Source organism: Cnephaeus nilssonii (assembly GCF_951640355.1).
Source record: "Cnephaeus nilssonii genome assembly, chromosome: 5".
In the NCBI taxonomy this organism is placed as follows: domain Eukaryota; kingdom Metazoa; phylum Chordata; class Mammalia; order Chiroptera; family Vespertilionidae; genus Cnephaeus; species Cnephaeus nilssonii.
In genome coordinates this window covers 47,883,598-47,902,912 of record NC_137076.1, presented here as the reverse complement: position 1 = coordinate 47,902,912, position 19,315 = coordinate 47,883,598, and the positions used below count along the sequence as shown (strand labels likewise).

Genomic DNA, 19,315 nt, shown 5'->3' with positions numbered 1-19,315 from the left:
AACATAGAAATTGAAATTAAATGGTTGAGCTTATTAGGATTTCTACTGGAGTTTTTGAAGTGTTTTTGTTATTACAGTAAGAGAAAACTTGTTTATTATAGAATGGTGTTTTTTGGCACTTAATAGGTTTTGTTTGTAAGGTTAGCTCTTGTGTGGTTATTTTCTCTTAAACTGTAAGCTCTCCCAAGGAGGACAGTAGTCTGGTGGTGGGAACTTCAAGAGAACATCTTCTCAGAATTTTAGAACATAGGCTACATTGTCACATATTTATTCTCTCTACTCTCGCATGTCCTTTGTTATTGTTAGAGCTTTTTCAGTATTTAGTGATTACTAATTATAATTATTACATAACAAGTGATTGAAATAGTTTACTGCAAAATTTGAGGGGGAAAAAATTGAAAATCCTAGAGGCTGTTGGGCACCTTTTCATGACTGAATTCAACTAATATTGTTTCTTTTTCTCCATACACAATAAAAAATTATCATCTTACTTATGCTTATATATTTAAAACCCTTGGGTGCTTATGCAGCTTCATTAGTGGTTCATGTGTTAATCCTGCAGTCGATGACATCAGTGGTCTTTTTACACAAAGGCTCTCCCAACTGACTATTTTCTGAAAGTATTGGGAGAATTGTGTGATCTTTCCCCTGTATCTTGCTCTTCTTTACACCTAAGTTTTCTCTTAGAGTACAAAAATCAACAAATAAAAGACCGCAGTACTTTTGTATATGTATGTATATTGTCTTAATTTTCTTACTAGTCTGTAATATTTGCCTTGGGACTGTCTTGAAATTTAATACAAAATCTTAGTCTACTTATTATTTTTCTAGATAGAATGACCATATTTTCATCAGAAATTCAAAAAGGGTCCAGGGCCACAAAGAGGCTGGGAACCATGTTCTTTGACAGACTAAGTTTATAACTGATCTTTATAGCTTCTATGGTGCCCAGTAGAGTGCTATACAGGTAATGGGTTCTCAGTCAGTAGTAATAGAATGAATAATGAGTGGATAGGTATCTTTCATTCATTCTTAAACTATTATAGCACACCTGCCATATGCTAGGTGCTATAATTAAGACCTATCCAGTTTCTGCTTTCATAGTGTTTAGTGGAGAGAAACAGACAATAAATAAAGAAGAGACAAATGAATTTAATTATGGAAAGTGTTAATGAATTGTGTGAGTGTATGTTTGGCTCATATCAGAAAATTACATTTTTCATGGGAATATATGTTAGCTTTTAAAACTTGGAACAATGGCTTGTTCTTTCCTTACTGTGCCAGTACTGAGGGATTTTTTGGGATGGATGAAAGAGCAATTATAGTCTTTACTTTTCAATTTTGTATTCTTTTTCTTTTTTTTTTTAACATCACAATATACTTTTAAAGGCATTTTGCATTGTGCTCACATTCCCTTAAATGTTGTTCCCAAGGGTTCTCAAACTCCAGTCCAACCAAAATCTCTGGTAAGAGGCAAACAGTTTGGCGAAAAAACATGTGGGGGTAGGAGGCAGCGAAAGGAGAAAGTAGCCTTCCAGTTAAAGATCAGCCCTCAGTTTAAAGTAACATATTTTGCTCAAGAGCTTTTTATTTTATTTATTTGTATATATTTTTATTGATTTCAGAGAGGGAGAGAGATAGAAATATCAATGATGAGAGAAAATCATTGATTGGCTGCCTTCTGCACGCCCCCTACTGGGGATCGAGCCTGCAACCTGGGCATGTGCCCTTGACTGGAATCAAACGTGGACCCTTCAGTCCGCAGGCCGACACTCTACCCACTGAGCCAAACAAGCTAGGGCCAGCCCTCAGTTTAAAGGTTAGCTTCGGGCAGGTTGGCCTGAGGTGGAGTCATGGTCAGAAGAAGAAGCAATTTTGTATCTTGACTAGCTGTTCACTTTATATTTACACAAATAAACTTACTAGAAGTTCTTGGTCCTTTAGACCACTCTGTTGCTACAGATAGGTAGAGGAATGAGTTCCCTGGTATGCCCTAAATTACTTGACTTAGAGCTCTAAAAGAGTGTATTAGGAACTCTCAAGTTCAAGGGAAGAGAAAGACTTAGACCCTATTACCAAGGATGGTTTGGCTACAGTATTCAGTATCCTTAAGACTGTTTTCTCTGTCGCTCAGTAGGTGTTTTTCCGTGGGCCTGGCAGTTTGGCCACTGATTCTCCTGTATGAAAGTCAGGGGAAGGACTTGTACTGGTTTACCTGGGGCCTGGTACACAGCCCTGAACAAATTACTGAGGCTAGTGGAATGATTATCTCCACTGCTTGGGCATGATTCATAAGTCCTGTTTGTGTGGGAGAGTGTGTAGGAAAGCGTGTGCTTGAGAGAAAGCACATGGGCGAGTGTGTGGGCCGGAGTGAATAAGAGCAGTTGATAGGAAGGGAGTATGAATGTGTGTATATTTTGAGGAGGGTAGGGGTTGAATGGGTGGTATCAGCCCCAGGCAGACCACAGGAATGGGTTCTCTGTCACAGGAAAGGGAGGATTATATCCATTTCAGAAGGGGATCTGTCAGGCAGTAATAGTAGTTATCCTCTATAGAGGGAAAAAGGGAAACACTTGGAAGAAGTTATCACATATGACTTAAGTTGCAGTCTTGTAGTTGTGAACAAGAGACTCAAATTACTTTGAGAGAAGAGAGATTTGCTCTAAACTTGCATTGGAGAGCCATTAAGAATAAGGGCAGCTGTGGATAATGCCCTAGTAAGAGTTTCCTGTTTTGTTATAACTCTAGCTGGTGTTGTATGTGCTGTTTTGTTCAGGTCTCATGGTATAGTAAACACCAGCTAGAGTTAGTGCTAACAAAATATACTTTCTACAGAAAAGTAATGAAATGTTCTATCCATGTTGTCTTTGCTTAAAGGTAATCATAAATTAAAATGGGCCAAGAAGTTAAGCAATTTTAGCGCTTGTGCTGGATCTTTAGAGATCTCTAGAACATAGACATGCCCAATTTAACCCAGTTTTATGCCCTGCCTCTTTATAAAGTCTCTCATTCTAGGCAGGTGTCTATTGTTCTTCAGACATGCTGAGCTTAATTTTTACCTCCATTTAGTCTGTTTCTCAAGCAGGAATATTGCCTCCTTGGATCAGGCTTATTAAACTTTTTCTGTTGGAAATTTATATGCTGCTGATTTACTACTAACTCTTGCAGATATTCAAGTGTAAGTATGTGGAAATATATGGGCAAAATAGCCTCGAGATTTTGCAACAGTCCCTTGGCGAGATTTGGTTATAACTTGAATGAAGAGCATGGGTAAGGAGAAGAGGAAATGAGGGATTAGTCACTTAGGGTAGTAAACACACAATGCAATATGGAGATCATGTATTATGGAATTATATACCTGAAACTTGTATAATTTTATTAACCAGTGTAATCCAGTAAATTTTGTTTGAAAAAAAGAAGGAGTAGTTAACTATAGAAGCAGTGGCGAGGAAGAGTCTTAATTGGCTCTTTTCATAATGCCATAATTATATAATATATGACATTAAATATTACCAAGTAGAGTTATGCTTTTATTATTTACTTAAACATAAACCCTTCTTTAATGCTGAGAAGGTTTATGTATAACCTATACAGTAAATGTAAAACAACATACATATTATGGCCTTGGAACTACATTAAACCACATAGGGTTTATTTCATGTTTCAGTGAATTGGAGAATTAGATTAGTTTTGAAAAATGTTCTCAGCAATTTATACCTTGAGCTCTTCATTCAGATTAATTGGATATCACTAAAAACTTGGAATCATAAAAGCATTTATGGGATTGTGACATTTCAAAGCCTGAATCAGAAATGAATTTTATAAATTAGTGCCTAATGTTTGTTTCTTCTGAAAATCTGAAATTTTGATTACAATGCTTATGATGACAATGCTTCAATAAGGATAATAATGTGTGTTTATATATAAAATATAGCATGACCAAGGAAAAAATTTAATGCTTGTAGGCAATTTTGGTAAATTTACATTGATAATTTGGAGACTGCTTACATTATATTTTAAAACAAATGTACTTTGTAGTTAGATTGAATGCACTATATTTCGTTTCTGATTATGACAGTGCAGACACATCTACACTAATAAAAGAGAAAGATGCAAATTGACCGTACCTTTGCGACACCCACCAGCCAATCAGGAGTGAGTATGCAAATTAACCCAACAAAGATGGTGGGTTAATTTGCATACAAGGCGCCGAGCGGCCGGGGGCGGGACGCAGGCGTTCGCACCGCCCCAGCCGCTCCGGGCCTCTGGGCACCGTGGGAAGGCAGAAAGGAGGCTTCGGCCAGAGCGAAGGCGATGTCGGCAGCCAGGGGAAGGAAGGCCCATTCTTGCACGAATCTTTGTGCATTGGGCCTCTAGTGTCCTATAATATTCTAACATGATGATATGGAAATACCTGGCCAGAAGACAGTGGCTAGAAGTTACAGTGGATTATTTCATACCTTTTTTTATCTCCACTATGAAATCATATTGCACCTTGGCCTACACATAAGATATTAATATATTGTGTTTTCTTGTGAAAAATTATTTCAGTAAAGCATATATTTAGCATGAACAATCCTTTAAACTTAAAATAAAAACTGTTTTATTCAGTGGGGCATATATGTCCTGTGTATATACACATATGTGACTGTTACATAGAAACATTGCATTTTTTAGATGCCCCCATTTCCCAGTAGGTTTTAATTGAGTTCTTATTGTGTTAGAGCAGTGGTTCTCGACCTTTCTAATGCCGCGACCCTTTAATACAGTTCCTCATGTTGTGGTGACCCCCAACCATAAAATTATTTTCGTTGCTACTTCATAACTGTAATTTTGCTACTGTTCTCGACCCACAGGTTGAGAACCGCTAGCAGGGTTGCCTAAGACCATTGGAAAACACAGATATTTACATTACGATTCATAACAGTAGCAAAATTACAGTTATGAAGTAGCAATGAAAATAATTTTATGGTTGGGGGTCACCACAACATGAGGAACTGTATTAAAGGGTCGCGGCATTAGAAAGGTCGAGAACCGCTGCTTTAGAGGATAAAGATAAATGTCTGTTAAAGAGGAATTTAGCTAGAGATTGAGCATACACACTTATGCTGAGAGCAAAGTTAACACCAGAGAGAGGTAATGATTGCATGGTACCGGACAAAAGAAGTCATAGGATTGAGTGGTAGGGGAGATAACTTGCACTGCAGTGGTCAAAGAAGGCTCATGGATTGAATTTAGATTGACAGATCGGTTGGTGATAAGGTACTAGTAAAGAGAGTGTGAACTTTCCCAGTGAAAGGACCAGGTCTGTTGCTTGACATTTATTCCCAGTTTTGGTTACATAGTAGGGGCTTAGGGAAGGTTTCTTTGTTTAGTCATTCATTATCATGCATATGGTTAAAGTGGGACTAAGAATTGATGACATTTTTACAATTATTTGGTAGTGCTTTTATCTTCATGGTATATAAAATCAGTCTTAGATTTGATGAAATATGGCCTCCTTGTTAGTATCCTATATAATAAAAGCGTGATATGCAAATTGTCCGACCAGGGGGCAGGGCGGGGCCGGCCAGGGGAAGGGAGGGAGGCCCTGGCCAGCAGCAGCGGCAAACTACCAGGGAAAGGGAAGGAGGCCACAGCCAGCAGCTGGCAGCCAGTAGGGACCCTACCAGTGTACGAATTTCATGCACTGGGCCTCTAGTCAAATATAATGCTAGAATTAATCGTTTTATTGAGATGGATTATAATTATATTTTACTTTTATATTTATGTGTCAATTTTGGAGGTATTATGAAATTTTTTTCTGTGACAGTAATTTTGGAAAAAAACAGGATGAGAGCATTGTATTTATTTTTAAAAAGAAAAATATAAAGACGCTACAAAGAAGTGTTGACTTTATTTATTTTTATTGTTGACAGTTATTATAGATGTCCCCCAATTTCTCCCCCTTCCTTTGCCCCCCTCCTCCCAACCCCCGCCTCACCCCCGGCCTTTACCACACTATTGTCTCTGTCCATTGGCTACCATGCATATCCTATATAATAAAGCCTAATATGCTAAATGTCCAGTCGTCCATTCAACCAATCAAAGCGTAATATGCTAATGATATGCTAAGGCCGCTCAACTGCTCGCTATGACGTGCACTGACCATCAGGGGGCAGACACTCTGACCAGTAGTTTAGCTTGCTGCTGGGGTCCGGCCAATTGGGACTGAGCTAGACAAGCCAGACATGCCCTGGAGCCCTCCCGCGGTTCCTCCCCAGCTGGCCAATCTCCCACATCCCTCCCCGGTCCAGATCGTGCACCTGTGGGGTCCCTCGGCCTGGCACCCTGGTGCACCCTCTCGCAATCCGGAACGCCACGGAGGATGTCGGAGAGCCGGTTTCGGACCAATCCCACAGGCCAGGCCGAGGTATCCCACTGGTGTACGAATTCGTGCACTGGGCCTCTAGTATGTATATACGTTCTTGATTGATCTCTAACTTTCTCCCCATTCCTCCCCTCTGAGATATGTCAGTCTGTTCCACACACTCATACCTCTGGACCTATTTTGTTAGGCAGTGTATTATGTTCATTAGATTTCACATATAAGTGAGATCATGTGATAGTTGTCTTTTTCTAGGTGGCTTCACTCAGCATAATATTCTTCGGGTCCATGTTGTCAGCAAAGGATAAGAAATCAGTCTTTTTTTACAGCTGCATAGTATTCCATTGTGTAAATGTACTACAGCTTTTTTTATCCACTCATTTACTAATGGGCACTTGGGATGTTTCCAGATCTTACTAGTAGCTATTATAAGTAACGCTGCTATGAACATAGGGGTATATATATTCTTTCTGATTGTTGTTTCGGGCTTCTTAGTATATATTCATAGAAGTGGGATTGTTGGGTCAAATGGTAGTTCCATTTTTAATTTTTTGAGTAAATTCCATACTGTTTTCCATAGTGACTGCACCAATCTTCATTCTCACCAGCAATGTACTAGCGTTCCCTTTTTTCCACATCCTTGCCAGCACTTGTTGTTTGTTGATATATTGATTATGGCCATTCTGGTAGGTCAGAGGTGATAGCTCATTGTAGTTTTAATTTGCATCTCCCTGATGATTAGTGATACTGAGCATTTTTCATATGTCTATTGGTCATCTGTATTTCCTCTTTGGAGAAGTGCCTATTTTTAAATTGGGTTGTCTTCCTTTTGTTGAGTTGTATGAGTTCTTTATATGTTTTTGGAAATTAATCTCTTATCAGTATGTTTTTGTATGTGGCAAGTATGTTTTCCCATCCAGTGGGTTCCCTTTTCATTTTGATGATTGTTTCTTTTGCTGTGAAAAAGCTGTTTTGTTGATGTAGTCCCACTTGTTTATCTTGCCCAACTTTTATTTTTTAGATGGAAATATTTAATGGGCTAGTCTTAATCTGAGTTTAGTGTTATATACAATAGAGTAATTAATGGGGGCAATTAATTACTTAGCTAAAGAAATAGCTGAGTTCCATGAAATGTTGTAAAGGTATTTTTCCTGAAGAAGTTGATGAGTTAGACTGTTATATGTGATCATAGTAATCCATTCTTTTACCCAATATGCTTTATCAGTTATAGGGGGAAAACAAGTTTCTAATAATGGCTCTCAGTACTCCAGGGATTGGATCCTACTTTCCAACCATATCTGAAAAGTGAAGGCATACCTAATAGCATCAGGTAATTGGCAGCCACATCCATGTCCTCTATTCTTAAGTAATATGAGAAAAGTGGTCAAATAATTTCATTCTGCTTTCCTCACTTTTAAAAATTCTCCCCAAACTAGCAACCTAGTTGCCATTTGGAGTGATTCTTTTCCCAATACCCCCTGCTGCTGCCCTTTTTTATATTTGTGAGTGAAAACCCAAATCAAGGTTCTTTAAATAATTTTGCCTTAGATTACTGATTTTTTCCCCCTCGCCTAATAATATGCCTTCAGAGAGCTAGGGAAGTATGAATGTCATCTTTTCAGAAAGCCACTTTTGACCCATTAGCATTAGCTCCTTCAATTTTTGTGCTGGAAGATGTAGATACCCATTTTTTGATGGGTGTATCTACAATTTAATTTTTAATAGGGTGGAATTTTAATGTTATTTGCTACTACTCATTTGAATATATTGCTTAACTGAACGATCTTGTAGACCATGCAGATGTTGAGAATCAGGATACACTAGTATTATAATTACACAGGCAATAATTGGTCTTTCATGGATATTTCAGAAGTGTAGGTTGGATCTTGCATTTCTTTAGTACTATAGATATCAGTATCTATTATTACAGAATCAGTCATTTTGTTGGGGTCTCATATATAATTATATTTATATACTCTTATTACATGCTATTAATTTTTTTAATTTCATTATTAGCCATTTTTATGAACTATTCAGAATTTTTGCTTAGTTTCTTCACTATTTATAAGAAAACTGATACCCAGAAGGTGACTTGTCTAAGTGAGTAGGAGCAGAACTCTAGTAATATCGAGGTTCCAGTCTGTTATATTTTTAGTACTTGGGGAGATGTGCTCAGTAATATTGTAATTTGATCATTTAAATTTCTGATTATTTGGTTTCTGACTAATCTACACTGATAAAAGGGTAATATGCTAATTAGACCGGGAGACCTTCTGGACAAAGCCATGGTGGCGGGGCCAAGGCAGAGGTGGTTGGGGCGATCAGGCCAGCAGGGGAGGCCAATTGGGAGCAATCAGGCTAGTGGGGGGGGAGGTTGGGGGTGAGCAGGCTGATAGGGGAGGCAGTTGGGGGCGATCAGGCCTGCAGGCAGAGTGGTTAGGGGCGATCAGGCAGGCAGGCAGGTGAGTCATTAGGAGCCAGCGGTCCCGGATTGTGAGAGGGATGTCTGACTGCCGGTTTAGGCCCAATTCTTGCAGTCAGACATCCCCCAAGGGGTCCCAGATTGGAGAGGGTGCAGGCCGGGCTGAGGGACACCCCCACACACACACACCCCACCCCCGTGCACAAATTTCATGCACCGGGTCACTAGTAATGTATATTTTGCATATCTTATCATGTGAAGGATGATTGTATCATCTAATAAAAGCGTTCTAAAATTGTATTTGCTTGGGCCATATTGCCTCTTAATAAAGCCTTTGACTTGGAACTGTAGAGCATCTAGGAAAATTAATTGGATTGCTTTACTATGTTGAATTCCAGTAGTTCATTTGCCAAATGCTATGATGTGTCTGGGGATTTTTGTTTCCATATGGCCTTTTCTTTTGCTGATGATATGAATGAAATATTTTTCTTCTTTTAGTTGCCTACTCTTTGTTGTTATTGTATATAGAAGTGTTAAATATGTCCAGAAAAATTATTTCTACTCTTGATGTTTGAGTCTGTAAACATATTAATTGTATTTAAATGATAGCATAGATATTTATCCATGCAGGTACTGTACATCAAAAACATATTTAGTTTCATTTTAATTTTGGGAAATAACAATTATGAAAATAGATGTTTATCACAAATCTTTGTTTCCCAAGTGGAATAATCAGGTTAGCATTAAGACTTCATAGTCATATGGTATATACTGTTATAATGTGGTCTTAAAATTATACCTGTATTAATGACTGAAAATAGATTGGTGCTATTCATACCTGGTTATGTTTTGTAATAGAGGACTTTTGGATGTGTGACAGTATAAAGCAGTGCTGTCCAATAGGTAGGTCTTCCTGCAATGATAGAAATCCACTCTTATTTAATGTGTTCTTAAGCCTTTGTCTTACACTACTGAGTACTTGAAATGTGGCTAGTATGACTGGAGAGTGCATTTTAAATTTTATTTAATTTTAATTAATTAAATTTAAATAAATATAGTGTCTAGTATTGGATAAGCAGAATAAAATTAGTTTTTCCCACCCACTCATCCATCTTTCCATGAGGGTAGTAGGTTCATATTTTAAACTTCACCTGCAGTAAATAGACTTCTTCTGTTATTTTCAGTAGGTTTGATTTTTACTTATTATATGATGAAGGAACTTTTTCTATCCTAAGTTTCCTTCATCACCTCTACCTGTAATTTTTTAGTTCATCTGTGTGCACTTTATTTCTGATTCTTTGTTATATTTTATGTGCATTGTCAAAATGGTAGTGTTCTTGCCAAATTTTTTTCCGTATTGAAGTGTATCTGTTTCTCCTTTTCTCTTCTGTTACACATACACATCCTTTCCTCACTCACTGAAAATCGAAGTGATTGCTTTTTTTATTTCCTTAAGGAGATTATGAGACCTATGAGACTGAGGCAATTTATTTATTATCTTACCTGAGGCAGCTGCTGTGTTATCAGGGAACCAAATAATAAAGCAAAACTTTATTATAATTATCTGATAATTATAATAAAGTTTTGCTGCTGTAAACCTGAGGTATCTATCAGTTCTGGGCATTGAAGCTTCTTTCCAAGCCTGCCTTTTTTTACTTTATTTTTGAGATGTTGGGTTGAGGTTCTTTTTGTTCCTCAAGAATTCTCTTGACTTCTAAGAATTGTATTTTCCATATCCGATTTTTGCTTTGACTGAAAAAGACTGATCTCTTTGAGATTTTGTTTAGCATGGACTAATGAAATAAGTCAATTTATTTAGTAAATATATACCACATACCTCTTCTGTGCTAGTCATTGTCCTGGATCCTATAGCAAGGTGCAAGACTGGCCAGGTTACGTTTTTGTTGGATTTGTTGTCTAGTTAGGAAAATTGATTTTAAGAAGTAAACAAATAGGATTAGGATATTAGACAGTAATGTCTAACAAGAAAAGCAGCAGGATAATTTGATAGAGTGACCAGTCTTATTGGTGTAGTAGTTCAGATTTAGCAATTAGGGAAGAGAAGGTGATATTTGACATCCAAACATCAATACAAGATCTTTTATTGCCCATTTTGACATGGCAATCAAGGAACTTTCCCTTTGAATCTTCTAAAGTTCTACCTCTAAACCTGCCACAAATCTTTATAGAAAGCACATCACTTGGGTGATTTCTTGATGGAGTTTGGGATAATTTTCCTCTTTTGTCCTACTTTTCTGGCATGCTCATTTAAAAGAAACAAATGTATCTTTTCTCCTTTGGTTGGTCCCAAAATGTCTGCCATTTTCAAAGCAGATACAATATATACTGCTTGATTTAACTGGACTTTCAAGGGCAAACTCTGTAACAGGCTTTCAACCTGGAATTGTACAGGCTTCGTTTCACTTATTAATCCCACTCAAGTTGGACATGTTTCATGTACAATATGTAGTTCTTTATATAGCTTTTGTGTTGTCCAGATATTTTGGATAGAGATTTTATGCACAACACTTTTATAGGTAGGTCGTTACTATTAAAAGCCAACATAATGCCTCCTTGGCTTCTTTTAGGAATGCTCAGGAAAGTGTATATACATGTGTTAAGAACGTACTGGGATAATTGAACTGGAATTAGGAGTATGGTGGTGATCACAGATCACAGTGCCTGTGTTTTCCCCCCTAAGTTTGGTTCTATATGAAATCAGATATCTTCCTCGTTTGTAGGCAAAACTTTTATTTCTGTTCATACATCAGTCAAAATAGGGTAGCAACAGGAATTAAGGGGGCCTGCCAGTTTGTTTTTGACCGTAAGTATCAGTCCCTACACACTACAAATATTCTGGCTTTGTGCATCTTCCCTTGTATTCCTCGTGCTGGATGTTTCATAGACATCCTTAGAGGAGAGACTTCATCAGACCATATAGACTGACCTGCTCAGCTCAGAGTAAATTATAATGATCTCAAAAGATGATAAAAAAGCATTTGATAAACATAAAACTTATAAGATAGGAAGAAATAGATGAATATTTTCTTAATCTTATTAAAAAGAAATTCCAATAAAAATGCATCTTTATGCTAACCATTTGAAAAGTTTCTAATAAAGAGTTGGACATCACAGTTGCTTGGTACTTGACATTCTGGAAATACCAACTAATGCTGAAAAGTGAAAAATATTATTTACTAATACTGGAAAGAAGGAGGAGTACTTACATTTTTAAAATACGGTAATATAGCCCTAACCGGTTTGGCTCAGTAGATAGAGCGTTGGCCTGCAGACTCAAGGGTCCCAAGTTCGATTCCAGTCGAAGGCATGTACCTTGTTTGCAGGCACATCCCCAGTATGGAGTGTGCAGGAGGCAGCTGATGGATGTTTCTCTCTCATTGATGTTTCTAACTATCTATTTCTCTCCCTTCCTCTCTGTAAAAAGTCAATAAAATATATTTAAAATACGGTAATATAGTGAATACATAAGAAAATCACTAGACACAAATTTCAGCATGATGTTTTCTGGTGTTTAAATAGTACTCTATAAAGAATCCATTTATAATAGCAGTAAAAAATATTAAATACCTAGTAATTTGTAATAGCAAATAAGGTACAAAATGGCTTTGAATAAACCTAAGGACTATGTAGGACCTGTAGGAAGACAACTGTAATTAAATATAATTTTAATTGATACTAACAACACTAATATAACAAACTGGTTTTAAAGTTTATTGAAGTAAATATGTGCAAATACCTAGAAAAATTCCAAGGAGAAAAATATTGATGTGAAGGTGGATAGGGAAACTAGTCCTTATTCCCAAATATTAAAACATAATATGAAAGGCACAGTTGTTAAAATAGTTTGGTACTGACACTGAAATAGATCAGTAGAACCAAATGGAGACTTTAACAAAAAACCCAAATGTAGCCCTAGCTGGTTTGGGTCAGTGGATACAGTGTCGGCCTGCTGACTGAAAGGTCCCAGGTTCGGTTCCAGTCAAGGGCACATGCCCGGGTTGCAGGCTAGATCCCTAGTAGGGGGAGTGCAGGAGGCAGCCAATCAGTGATTCTCTCTCATCATGGATGTTTCTATCTCTCTCTCCCTCTCCCTTCCTCTCTGAACTCAATAAAAATATATTTTAAAAAAACAAACAAATGTATAAGTACATTTAGTATATGTTAAAATTTGTTTTTCTGATCAGTAGGGAAAAAAGATGAATGGATTATTCTTCAATGTGTGGGGATAACCGGCTAATAATTTGGATAAAGATAAATCTAATCTCTGCCTTGCTTTTATACAAGAATAAATCACAAATGGACCAAATATGCAAATATTAAAAATGAAACTAGAAGAACAATGAAAACCAGTGAATTTAAAAAATTAATTTCATCAAGGGCAGGTCTTTCTAAATGTAATTTACACAAGTCTCAAAAAGCTAAGAAAAGAAAAGATTGATATACTAAAGTTCATTAAACAACAAATGCTAAAGAGTATACTGGGAGGTGAGTGGGTATTTGCTACATCTATTCTATATATATACTAAAAACCTAAATGACCATCTGACCGGTAGCTATGATGCACAATGACCATCAGTGGCCAGATGCTCAGCACAGGAGCTGCTGAGCTGCAGTGACTTGGCAGCTGCGGTTCTCTGGTGATGCACCTGGAACCAATAGGGAACCCGATTCTGGGGTGTGTCACCCGAGAACCACCCTCTCGCCATCCAGGACCCTTTGGGGGATGTCAGACAGCTGGTTTTGGCCCAATCCCCACAGGCCAGGCAGAGGAACCCCACCAGTGCATGAATCTGCACCAGGCCTCTAGTATTTGTATAAAGGGGAGGCATTCTTAAAAACTTAGAGTTACCTTATAAATTAATAAAAAGATAAGACAACTGTGTAAAATATACAAACAATCCATAAGTACATAAAAATAGCCAGAAAACGTACAAAAATGTTCAGTTTTCTTGATTAATGAAGAAATTCCAATTAAAACAAGATACTATTTAGACCCATCAGACTGGAAAATATTCATTTATTAGTGATGGCAAGCTGTAGGAAAATCTCATATATATAATCTGTGGAAGTGTAAATTGATTTAACCTTTTTGGAATGAGCCTGTCAAAATTAAAAATGCTCATGACTTTGGATTTAGCAGTTACTACACTTAGAAGAATTTATCACAGGGCTTATTTAAAGATAATATGTGAAAAGATATGTATTGTTTGCGTGTATTGGTAAAAATTTTGAAAAAGGCAGGTGTTTCATTATGTGACAAGTGTACTAAATTATGGTATCCTATCTAATAATAGACAAATATGCAAATTGACCATACCTCCGACACACCCACAAGCCACGCCCACCATCCAATCAGCGAGCATGCAAATTAACCCAAACCAAGATGGCTACAGCCACAGAGAGCAAGGTTTCCTAGGTAACAGAGGAAGCCAAGCTTTCCACCTGCCCTTGCCAGGCCTAAGCCTCCACTCAAGCTACAAAGTTTCAATTATAGAAGGTAAACAAATTCAAACAAATGGCGGCAGAATGGAGCTTGAGAGAGCAGGCCAGGGTTGCCGCCAGCAACAGGGGAAGCAAAGCTTTCCACACACCCTGGCCAGGCTCACCCGCTTAAGGCTACAAAGTTTCAATTATAACCCCAACACAAATGGCTGCCGGCCTCGGAGGGAGCCCCAGGCTTGGCTCAGCTCCAGGCTACAAAGTTTCAATTGTAGAATGTAAATAAACTCCAGATACCAGGGCCTCTGCTGGGTTGCCAGGGGGCGTGGCCAGCCTGCAAACCACCACAGGCCTCTCGCTCAGGGGGGATTGTGAGAGGGATGTCTGACTGCCACACCCCAAGGGAACCCCCACCTGTTCCGGGACACCCTTCAGGGCAAACCAGCTGGCCCCCACCCCTGTACCAGGTCTCTATCCTATCTAATAAAAGAGTAATCTGCAGATTGATCATCACTGCAACACACAATATCACTGCCCCCATGTGGACACAAGATGGCCACCACAAGATGGCTAGCAGGAGAGGGCAGTTGGGAGGCACCCGGCCTGCAAGGAAGGGCAGTTGAGAGGGACCAAGCCTGCAAGGGAGGGCAGTTGGAGGTGATCAACCCTGCAGGAGAGGGCAGTTAGGGGTGACCAGGCCGGTAGAGGAGGGAAGTTGGGGGCAAACAGGCTGGCAGCAGTGTGGTTAGGGGGTGATCAGGCTGGCAGGCAGAAGCAGTTAGGGGCAATCAGGAAGGCAGGCAGGCAAGCAGTTGGGAGCCAGCAGTCCTGGATTGTGAGAGGGATGTCCCATATTGGCGAGAGTACAGGCTGGGCTAAGGGACAACCCCCCTCCATGCACGAATTTCGTGCACCGGGCCTCTAGTATCTATATAGTGGAATACCATAAGAATGTTTAAATAAAATTAGATAGATATTTATGTTTTGGTGTAGAAGGATGTGTAAGAAGTGATAGGTGAAAAGGATAGCTTATGTCACAATGTCTATTTTATTTAAGTGAAACATTTTAAAGTTAGTAATGTGAAGTTTATATCTGCATAACAACTGCAATCTATGGAGAGGAATTGGGAGATTGAAAGGAATAGGGGAATATTTTCTTTTTTTTTGCATCCTTCTTTACTACTTGTTTCCTTTTTTAAAAAACAGATACTTGTATTAGTTTTATGCTTTAAAGTTTTAAAAAGCCAAAAACAGTATCAAGTATAGACTTATACCAAAACATAATTACATTGCATGGGATTTTATTCCTCCTAATAGAAAATACAGAATGAGGAACCTTTAATTTTGTGGTTGAGTAACATTTATTTAGTATTTGAGAATAGTATTGATTTTTTGTCTCGGAAGTGTTCATGGCATGTGGTCTGCACTTCTATGGAGTTCAGATATTTTATTAAAGAGCTAACAGCACTTCTTCTTTCAGAGATTTCCCTATCCTTTCTTCTACTAGCACCCTCCTTATTTTATTTAACTAGTAGGTTCTATCACAGTCCAAAAGTAATGACAGTTTTTCCTCTAGATCTTACCGTAATTTGGGTGGGCAACAGGGCAGATTTCATCATTGTACTTCTGCATTAGAAATACCATTGGCCAATTGTAAGAGGTGCCACTTCCTGAACCAGAATCAGTGTGAGATCCATATCACAGTTTGCCCTCTAAAATATCATTAAAACCCTGCTGTCTGCAGTCTCTTGACATTATAGTTTTCCAGTTTTATATTTCACAGGGTGTGGGGTTTCTTTAGCTAAGAACTTCATAAACAAGGCTATTTCATATCACATGTCCTTTACCAGTTCTAATAACTGAACTTTCTTCACTATTCTGATACACACATGGACCACTTTCAAGTAAGGGTCTTGCCAAGAAAAGGCTCTCCGTATTTAATATGATAAAATGACAAGTGGTTGTCCTCTTCCTTAAAGTACAGAAAAGTTCTGATATATAAAACAATCATTCCTTGCACAACCATTCCTCTAGAGCAGTGGTTCTCAACCTTCCTAATGCCTCGACCCTTTAATACAGTTCCTCATGTTGTGGTGACCCCCAACCATAAAATTATTTTCGTTGCTACTTCATAACTGTAATTTTGCTACTGTTATGAATCGTAATGTAAATATCTGTGTTTTCCGATGGTCTTAGGCGTCCCTGCTAGCGGTTCTCAACCTGTGGGTCGTGACCCTGCTAGCGGTTCTCAACCCGTGGGTCATGACCCACGGGTTGAGAGCCGCTGCTGTAGAGCCTAAGACCATCGGAAAACACAGGTATTTACATTACGATTCATTAACAGTAGCAAAAATTAAAGTTATGAAGTAGCAACGAAAATAATTTTATGGTTGGGGGTCACCACAACATGAGGAACTGTATTAAAGGGTCGAGGCATTAGGAAGGTTGCGAACCACTGCTCTAGAGGTAAGTCTACTGCATTGAGTTGGTTAAGAGCCTTAGTGAGGCTCTTTATAAGTAATCCTTGATCAGAAAATAGCACCTCCCAGAAGCAAGTTATATTTAATACTGGTTAAGTGGTTTTGTTAAAAACTTTTTTTGAGTCCCTGTAGAGGAAAATCATTACTGATGATGCATTCATATGCAATAACTGTATTATTTAGGTTTCCAACCTTTTTCAACATTTATCCAGAAGTTATCTTTCTCCTCCCAAACTAACTCCTAACATACCATTAATTGTGATCTTTTGGCAAACATCAAGAATAGAAAGAAAGCTATGTTTATTTAATTTAAAGGCTATGGCCTGTTTTAGTTTTAGATTTCTCTTCAATTTCATCTCTACTTCAATTTCTAGTTTCTATAGCAACTGAATTAGGTGCTGGATCAGAAAAGAGAAATCTTTTGATGTTAAAAATTTGGTTTTTAACCTAGGGAGGGAAGAAAACAAGCAACACTCTCACACTTTTCCCTGGGCTAATGCCTACTAGTACATTTGGTTTCCAGGAATTCTGTATTTTTTCCTGAAGAAGCCAGACATTTAACTCTTCTTTCACAAAGCCCCATAAAAGACTGCTGTATCTCTGTTCAACAACTTAATCACAGTAAATTTAATGGATTAATCAAATCAAGTCAGCTAAGAGAGAGAACTCTTCCTCTGTGGAGAAACTAGTGAGTGACCAGTGGAACTATCTTTTTTTTTTTCTTTCCAAATGGAATGTCTCTGGGAATTGCGTGAATTGTCTCTTTTCTTAATCTTAGATTCCTTAACAATAACTATTTCTTTTTTATTGGTCTCTCGTTCAAGTGTGATTGGAAAAATCTTGATGGTACTTCTGTCTATATTCTCAGTCTATCTGGGTTAGGGAGTGGACACGACATATTATGTCACTTAAATGGGGAGATGGAGGTGGTAGAAATGCTGTCGGACACGAAAACGGATTACACCAAGGGGATGGTATAAGTACTTAATGTTGCATCTTCATAAGTGTTTATAGTATTTAAATGGAAGCTAATTTTTTATTTTTAAATTAAGTTGTTGAAGCTGGAGGAAGATTAATGTGTTTTTTTAATATAATAGGAACTACCATCAGTTGAAGAACTCACTATTATTCTGCCTGAAGATATTGAGTTAAAGCCTCTTGGGATGGTTTCAAGTATTATTGAACAACTAGGTATGTAAATAATTTTATTAATAAAAATGATATATAAGCAATGCATTAATAATCAAATCAGACACTTTGTGACTAGTGAATTTTGAACAGATAAATTTAGTTTTACTTATGTAAGTAATTCATAAATATATTTTCTTTATAAAAATTTAAAGTCTGCTTTTACTGACATGTTTTTCCAGAATTTTCTTTGATGTGTACCATTATTCATTTCCTATTGCTATTAAATTACTACAAATTTAGTGCCTCAAAATAATACAGAGTTATTATTTTGCAGTTCTTTGGGCCAGAAATCTGACATGGATCTTACTGAGTTAAAATCAAGTGGCCCATCAGGGCTTAATTTTTTTTGTAGAGTACTTAGGGGAGAATTCATTTCCTTTTCCCATTCATCTTCTAGAGCTACCTGCACTCCTTGGTTCCAGACTGCCTTCCTTCATCCTCAAAACCAATAATGTAACTTCTCTCTGAACAGAGCCTGGAAAGGTTCTCTGCTTTTACAGACTCCTTAGATTAGGCCTTATGTGTACTAGGATAATTGCTCCATCTCAAGGTTCTTAACACTAATCACAACTGGAAGGAAAAAAAAATTTTTTTTTTTTAAATGTAAAGTAACATTCACAAGTTTAGGGATTAGGGTGTGGTTATCTTTTTTTTGTGGAGAGGGCATTATTCTGCTTACTGCCTTTGATTTTATTTTATAAACATGTAAATTAGAAATGTCTGTGATGTAATACTGATATTAATGGCATGAAATATGAAACTATTGGATATGAGACAACTAGACATTAAGGATTTCCTTTTAGCTCCAAGAGGTAGGTATCAAAAGGTCTTGAAATTAACATAGCTACCATTAACTCTCATAGTGAGATACATTTGAGAATTAGAAGTCAGCATTGACAGTCATAGGATTTTTGAACTGGGAAAAAGAAGTAGATCACCCACCAGCTTCCTTAGTTTATAGTACTTAAAGGACCCAGAAAAATGTGTCACTTGCATTTATAATCAGTTGTATAACGAGTCATTGGTAGAAATGAGACTTTATCTTTTGACCTTTATCTAAAGTATACATATCGGTGTTTTTTAAAAATTAATATAAATTTAGATAAACCTGACTTTTGTAATTTATTAAAATTTTGGTTAAAGTGGAACATTTTTAATAAAAAGTATAGTTATTAAAACTCTGTACATGATTCTGAAGTTACTACATTAGTTTTTGAGTTATCTTATTGATAACCGGAACGGTGAGCCAAGGTTTTTCCCCTGGGGTCATGTCTTGTGATTCTGAAGAATGGACCAGATTAAGCAAAAGTGTGGAAAAATTATTACAAGCAGATTCAGACTCCCTGCAAGGGGAGGGGGACTCATTAATGGACTGCCCCTTAAAGCCGTGTAGTC

The 19,315-nt window shown here is 37.6% G+C and overlaps 1 protein-coding gene across 1 annotated transcript in view; it reads left to right on the top strand.

The window, feature by feature from the left end:
* NAF1 (nuclear assembly factor 1 ribonucleoprotein) overlaps positions 1-19,315 on the top strand; it is a 51,987-nt gene that overhangs the window by 6,661 nt on the left and 26,011 nt on the right. Inside the window, exon 3 of the mRNA XM_079771618.1 lies at positions 17,827-17,920. Coding sequence (XP_079627744.1) covers positions 17,827-17,920 — 94 coding nt within the window. The remainder of the gene's footprint in view (positions 1-17,826; positions 17,921-19,315) is intronic.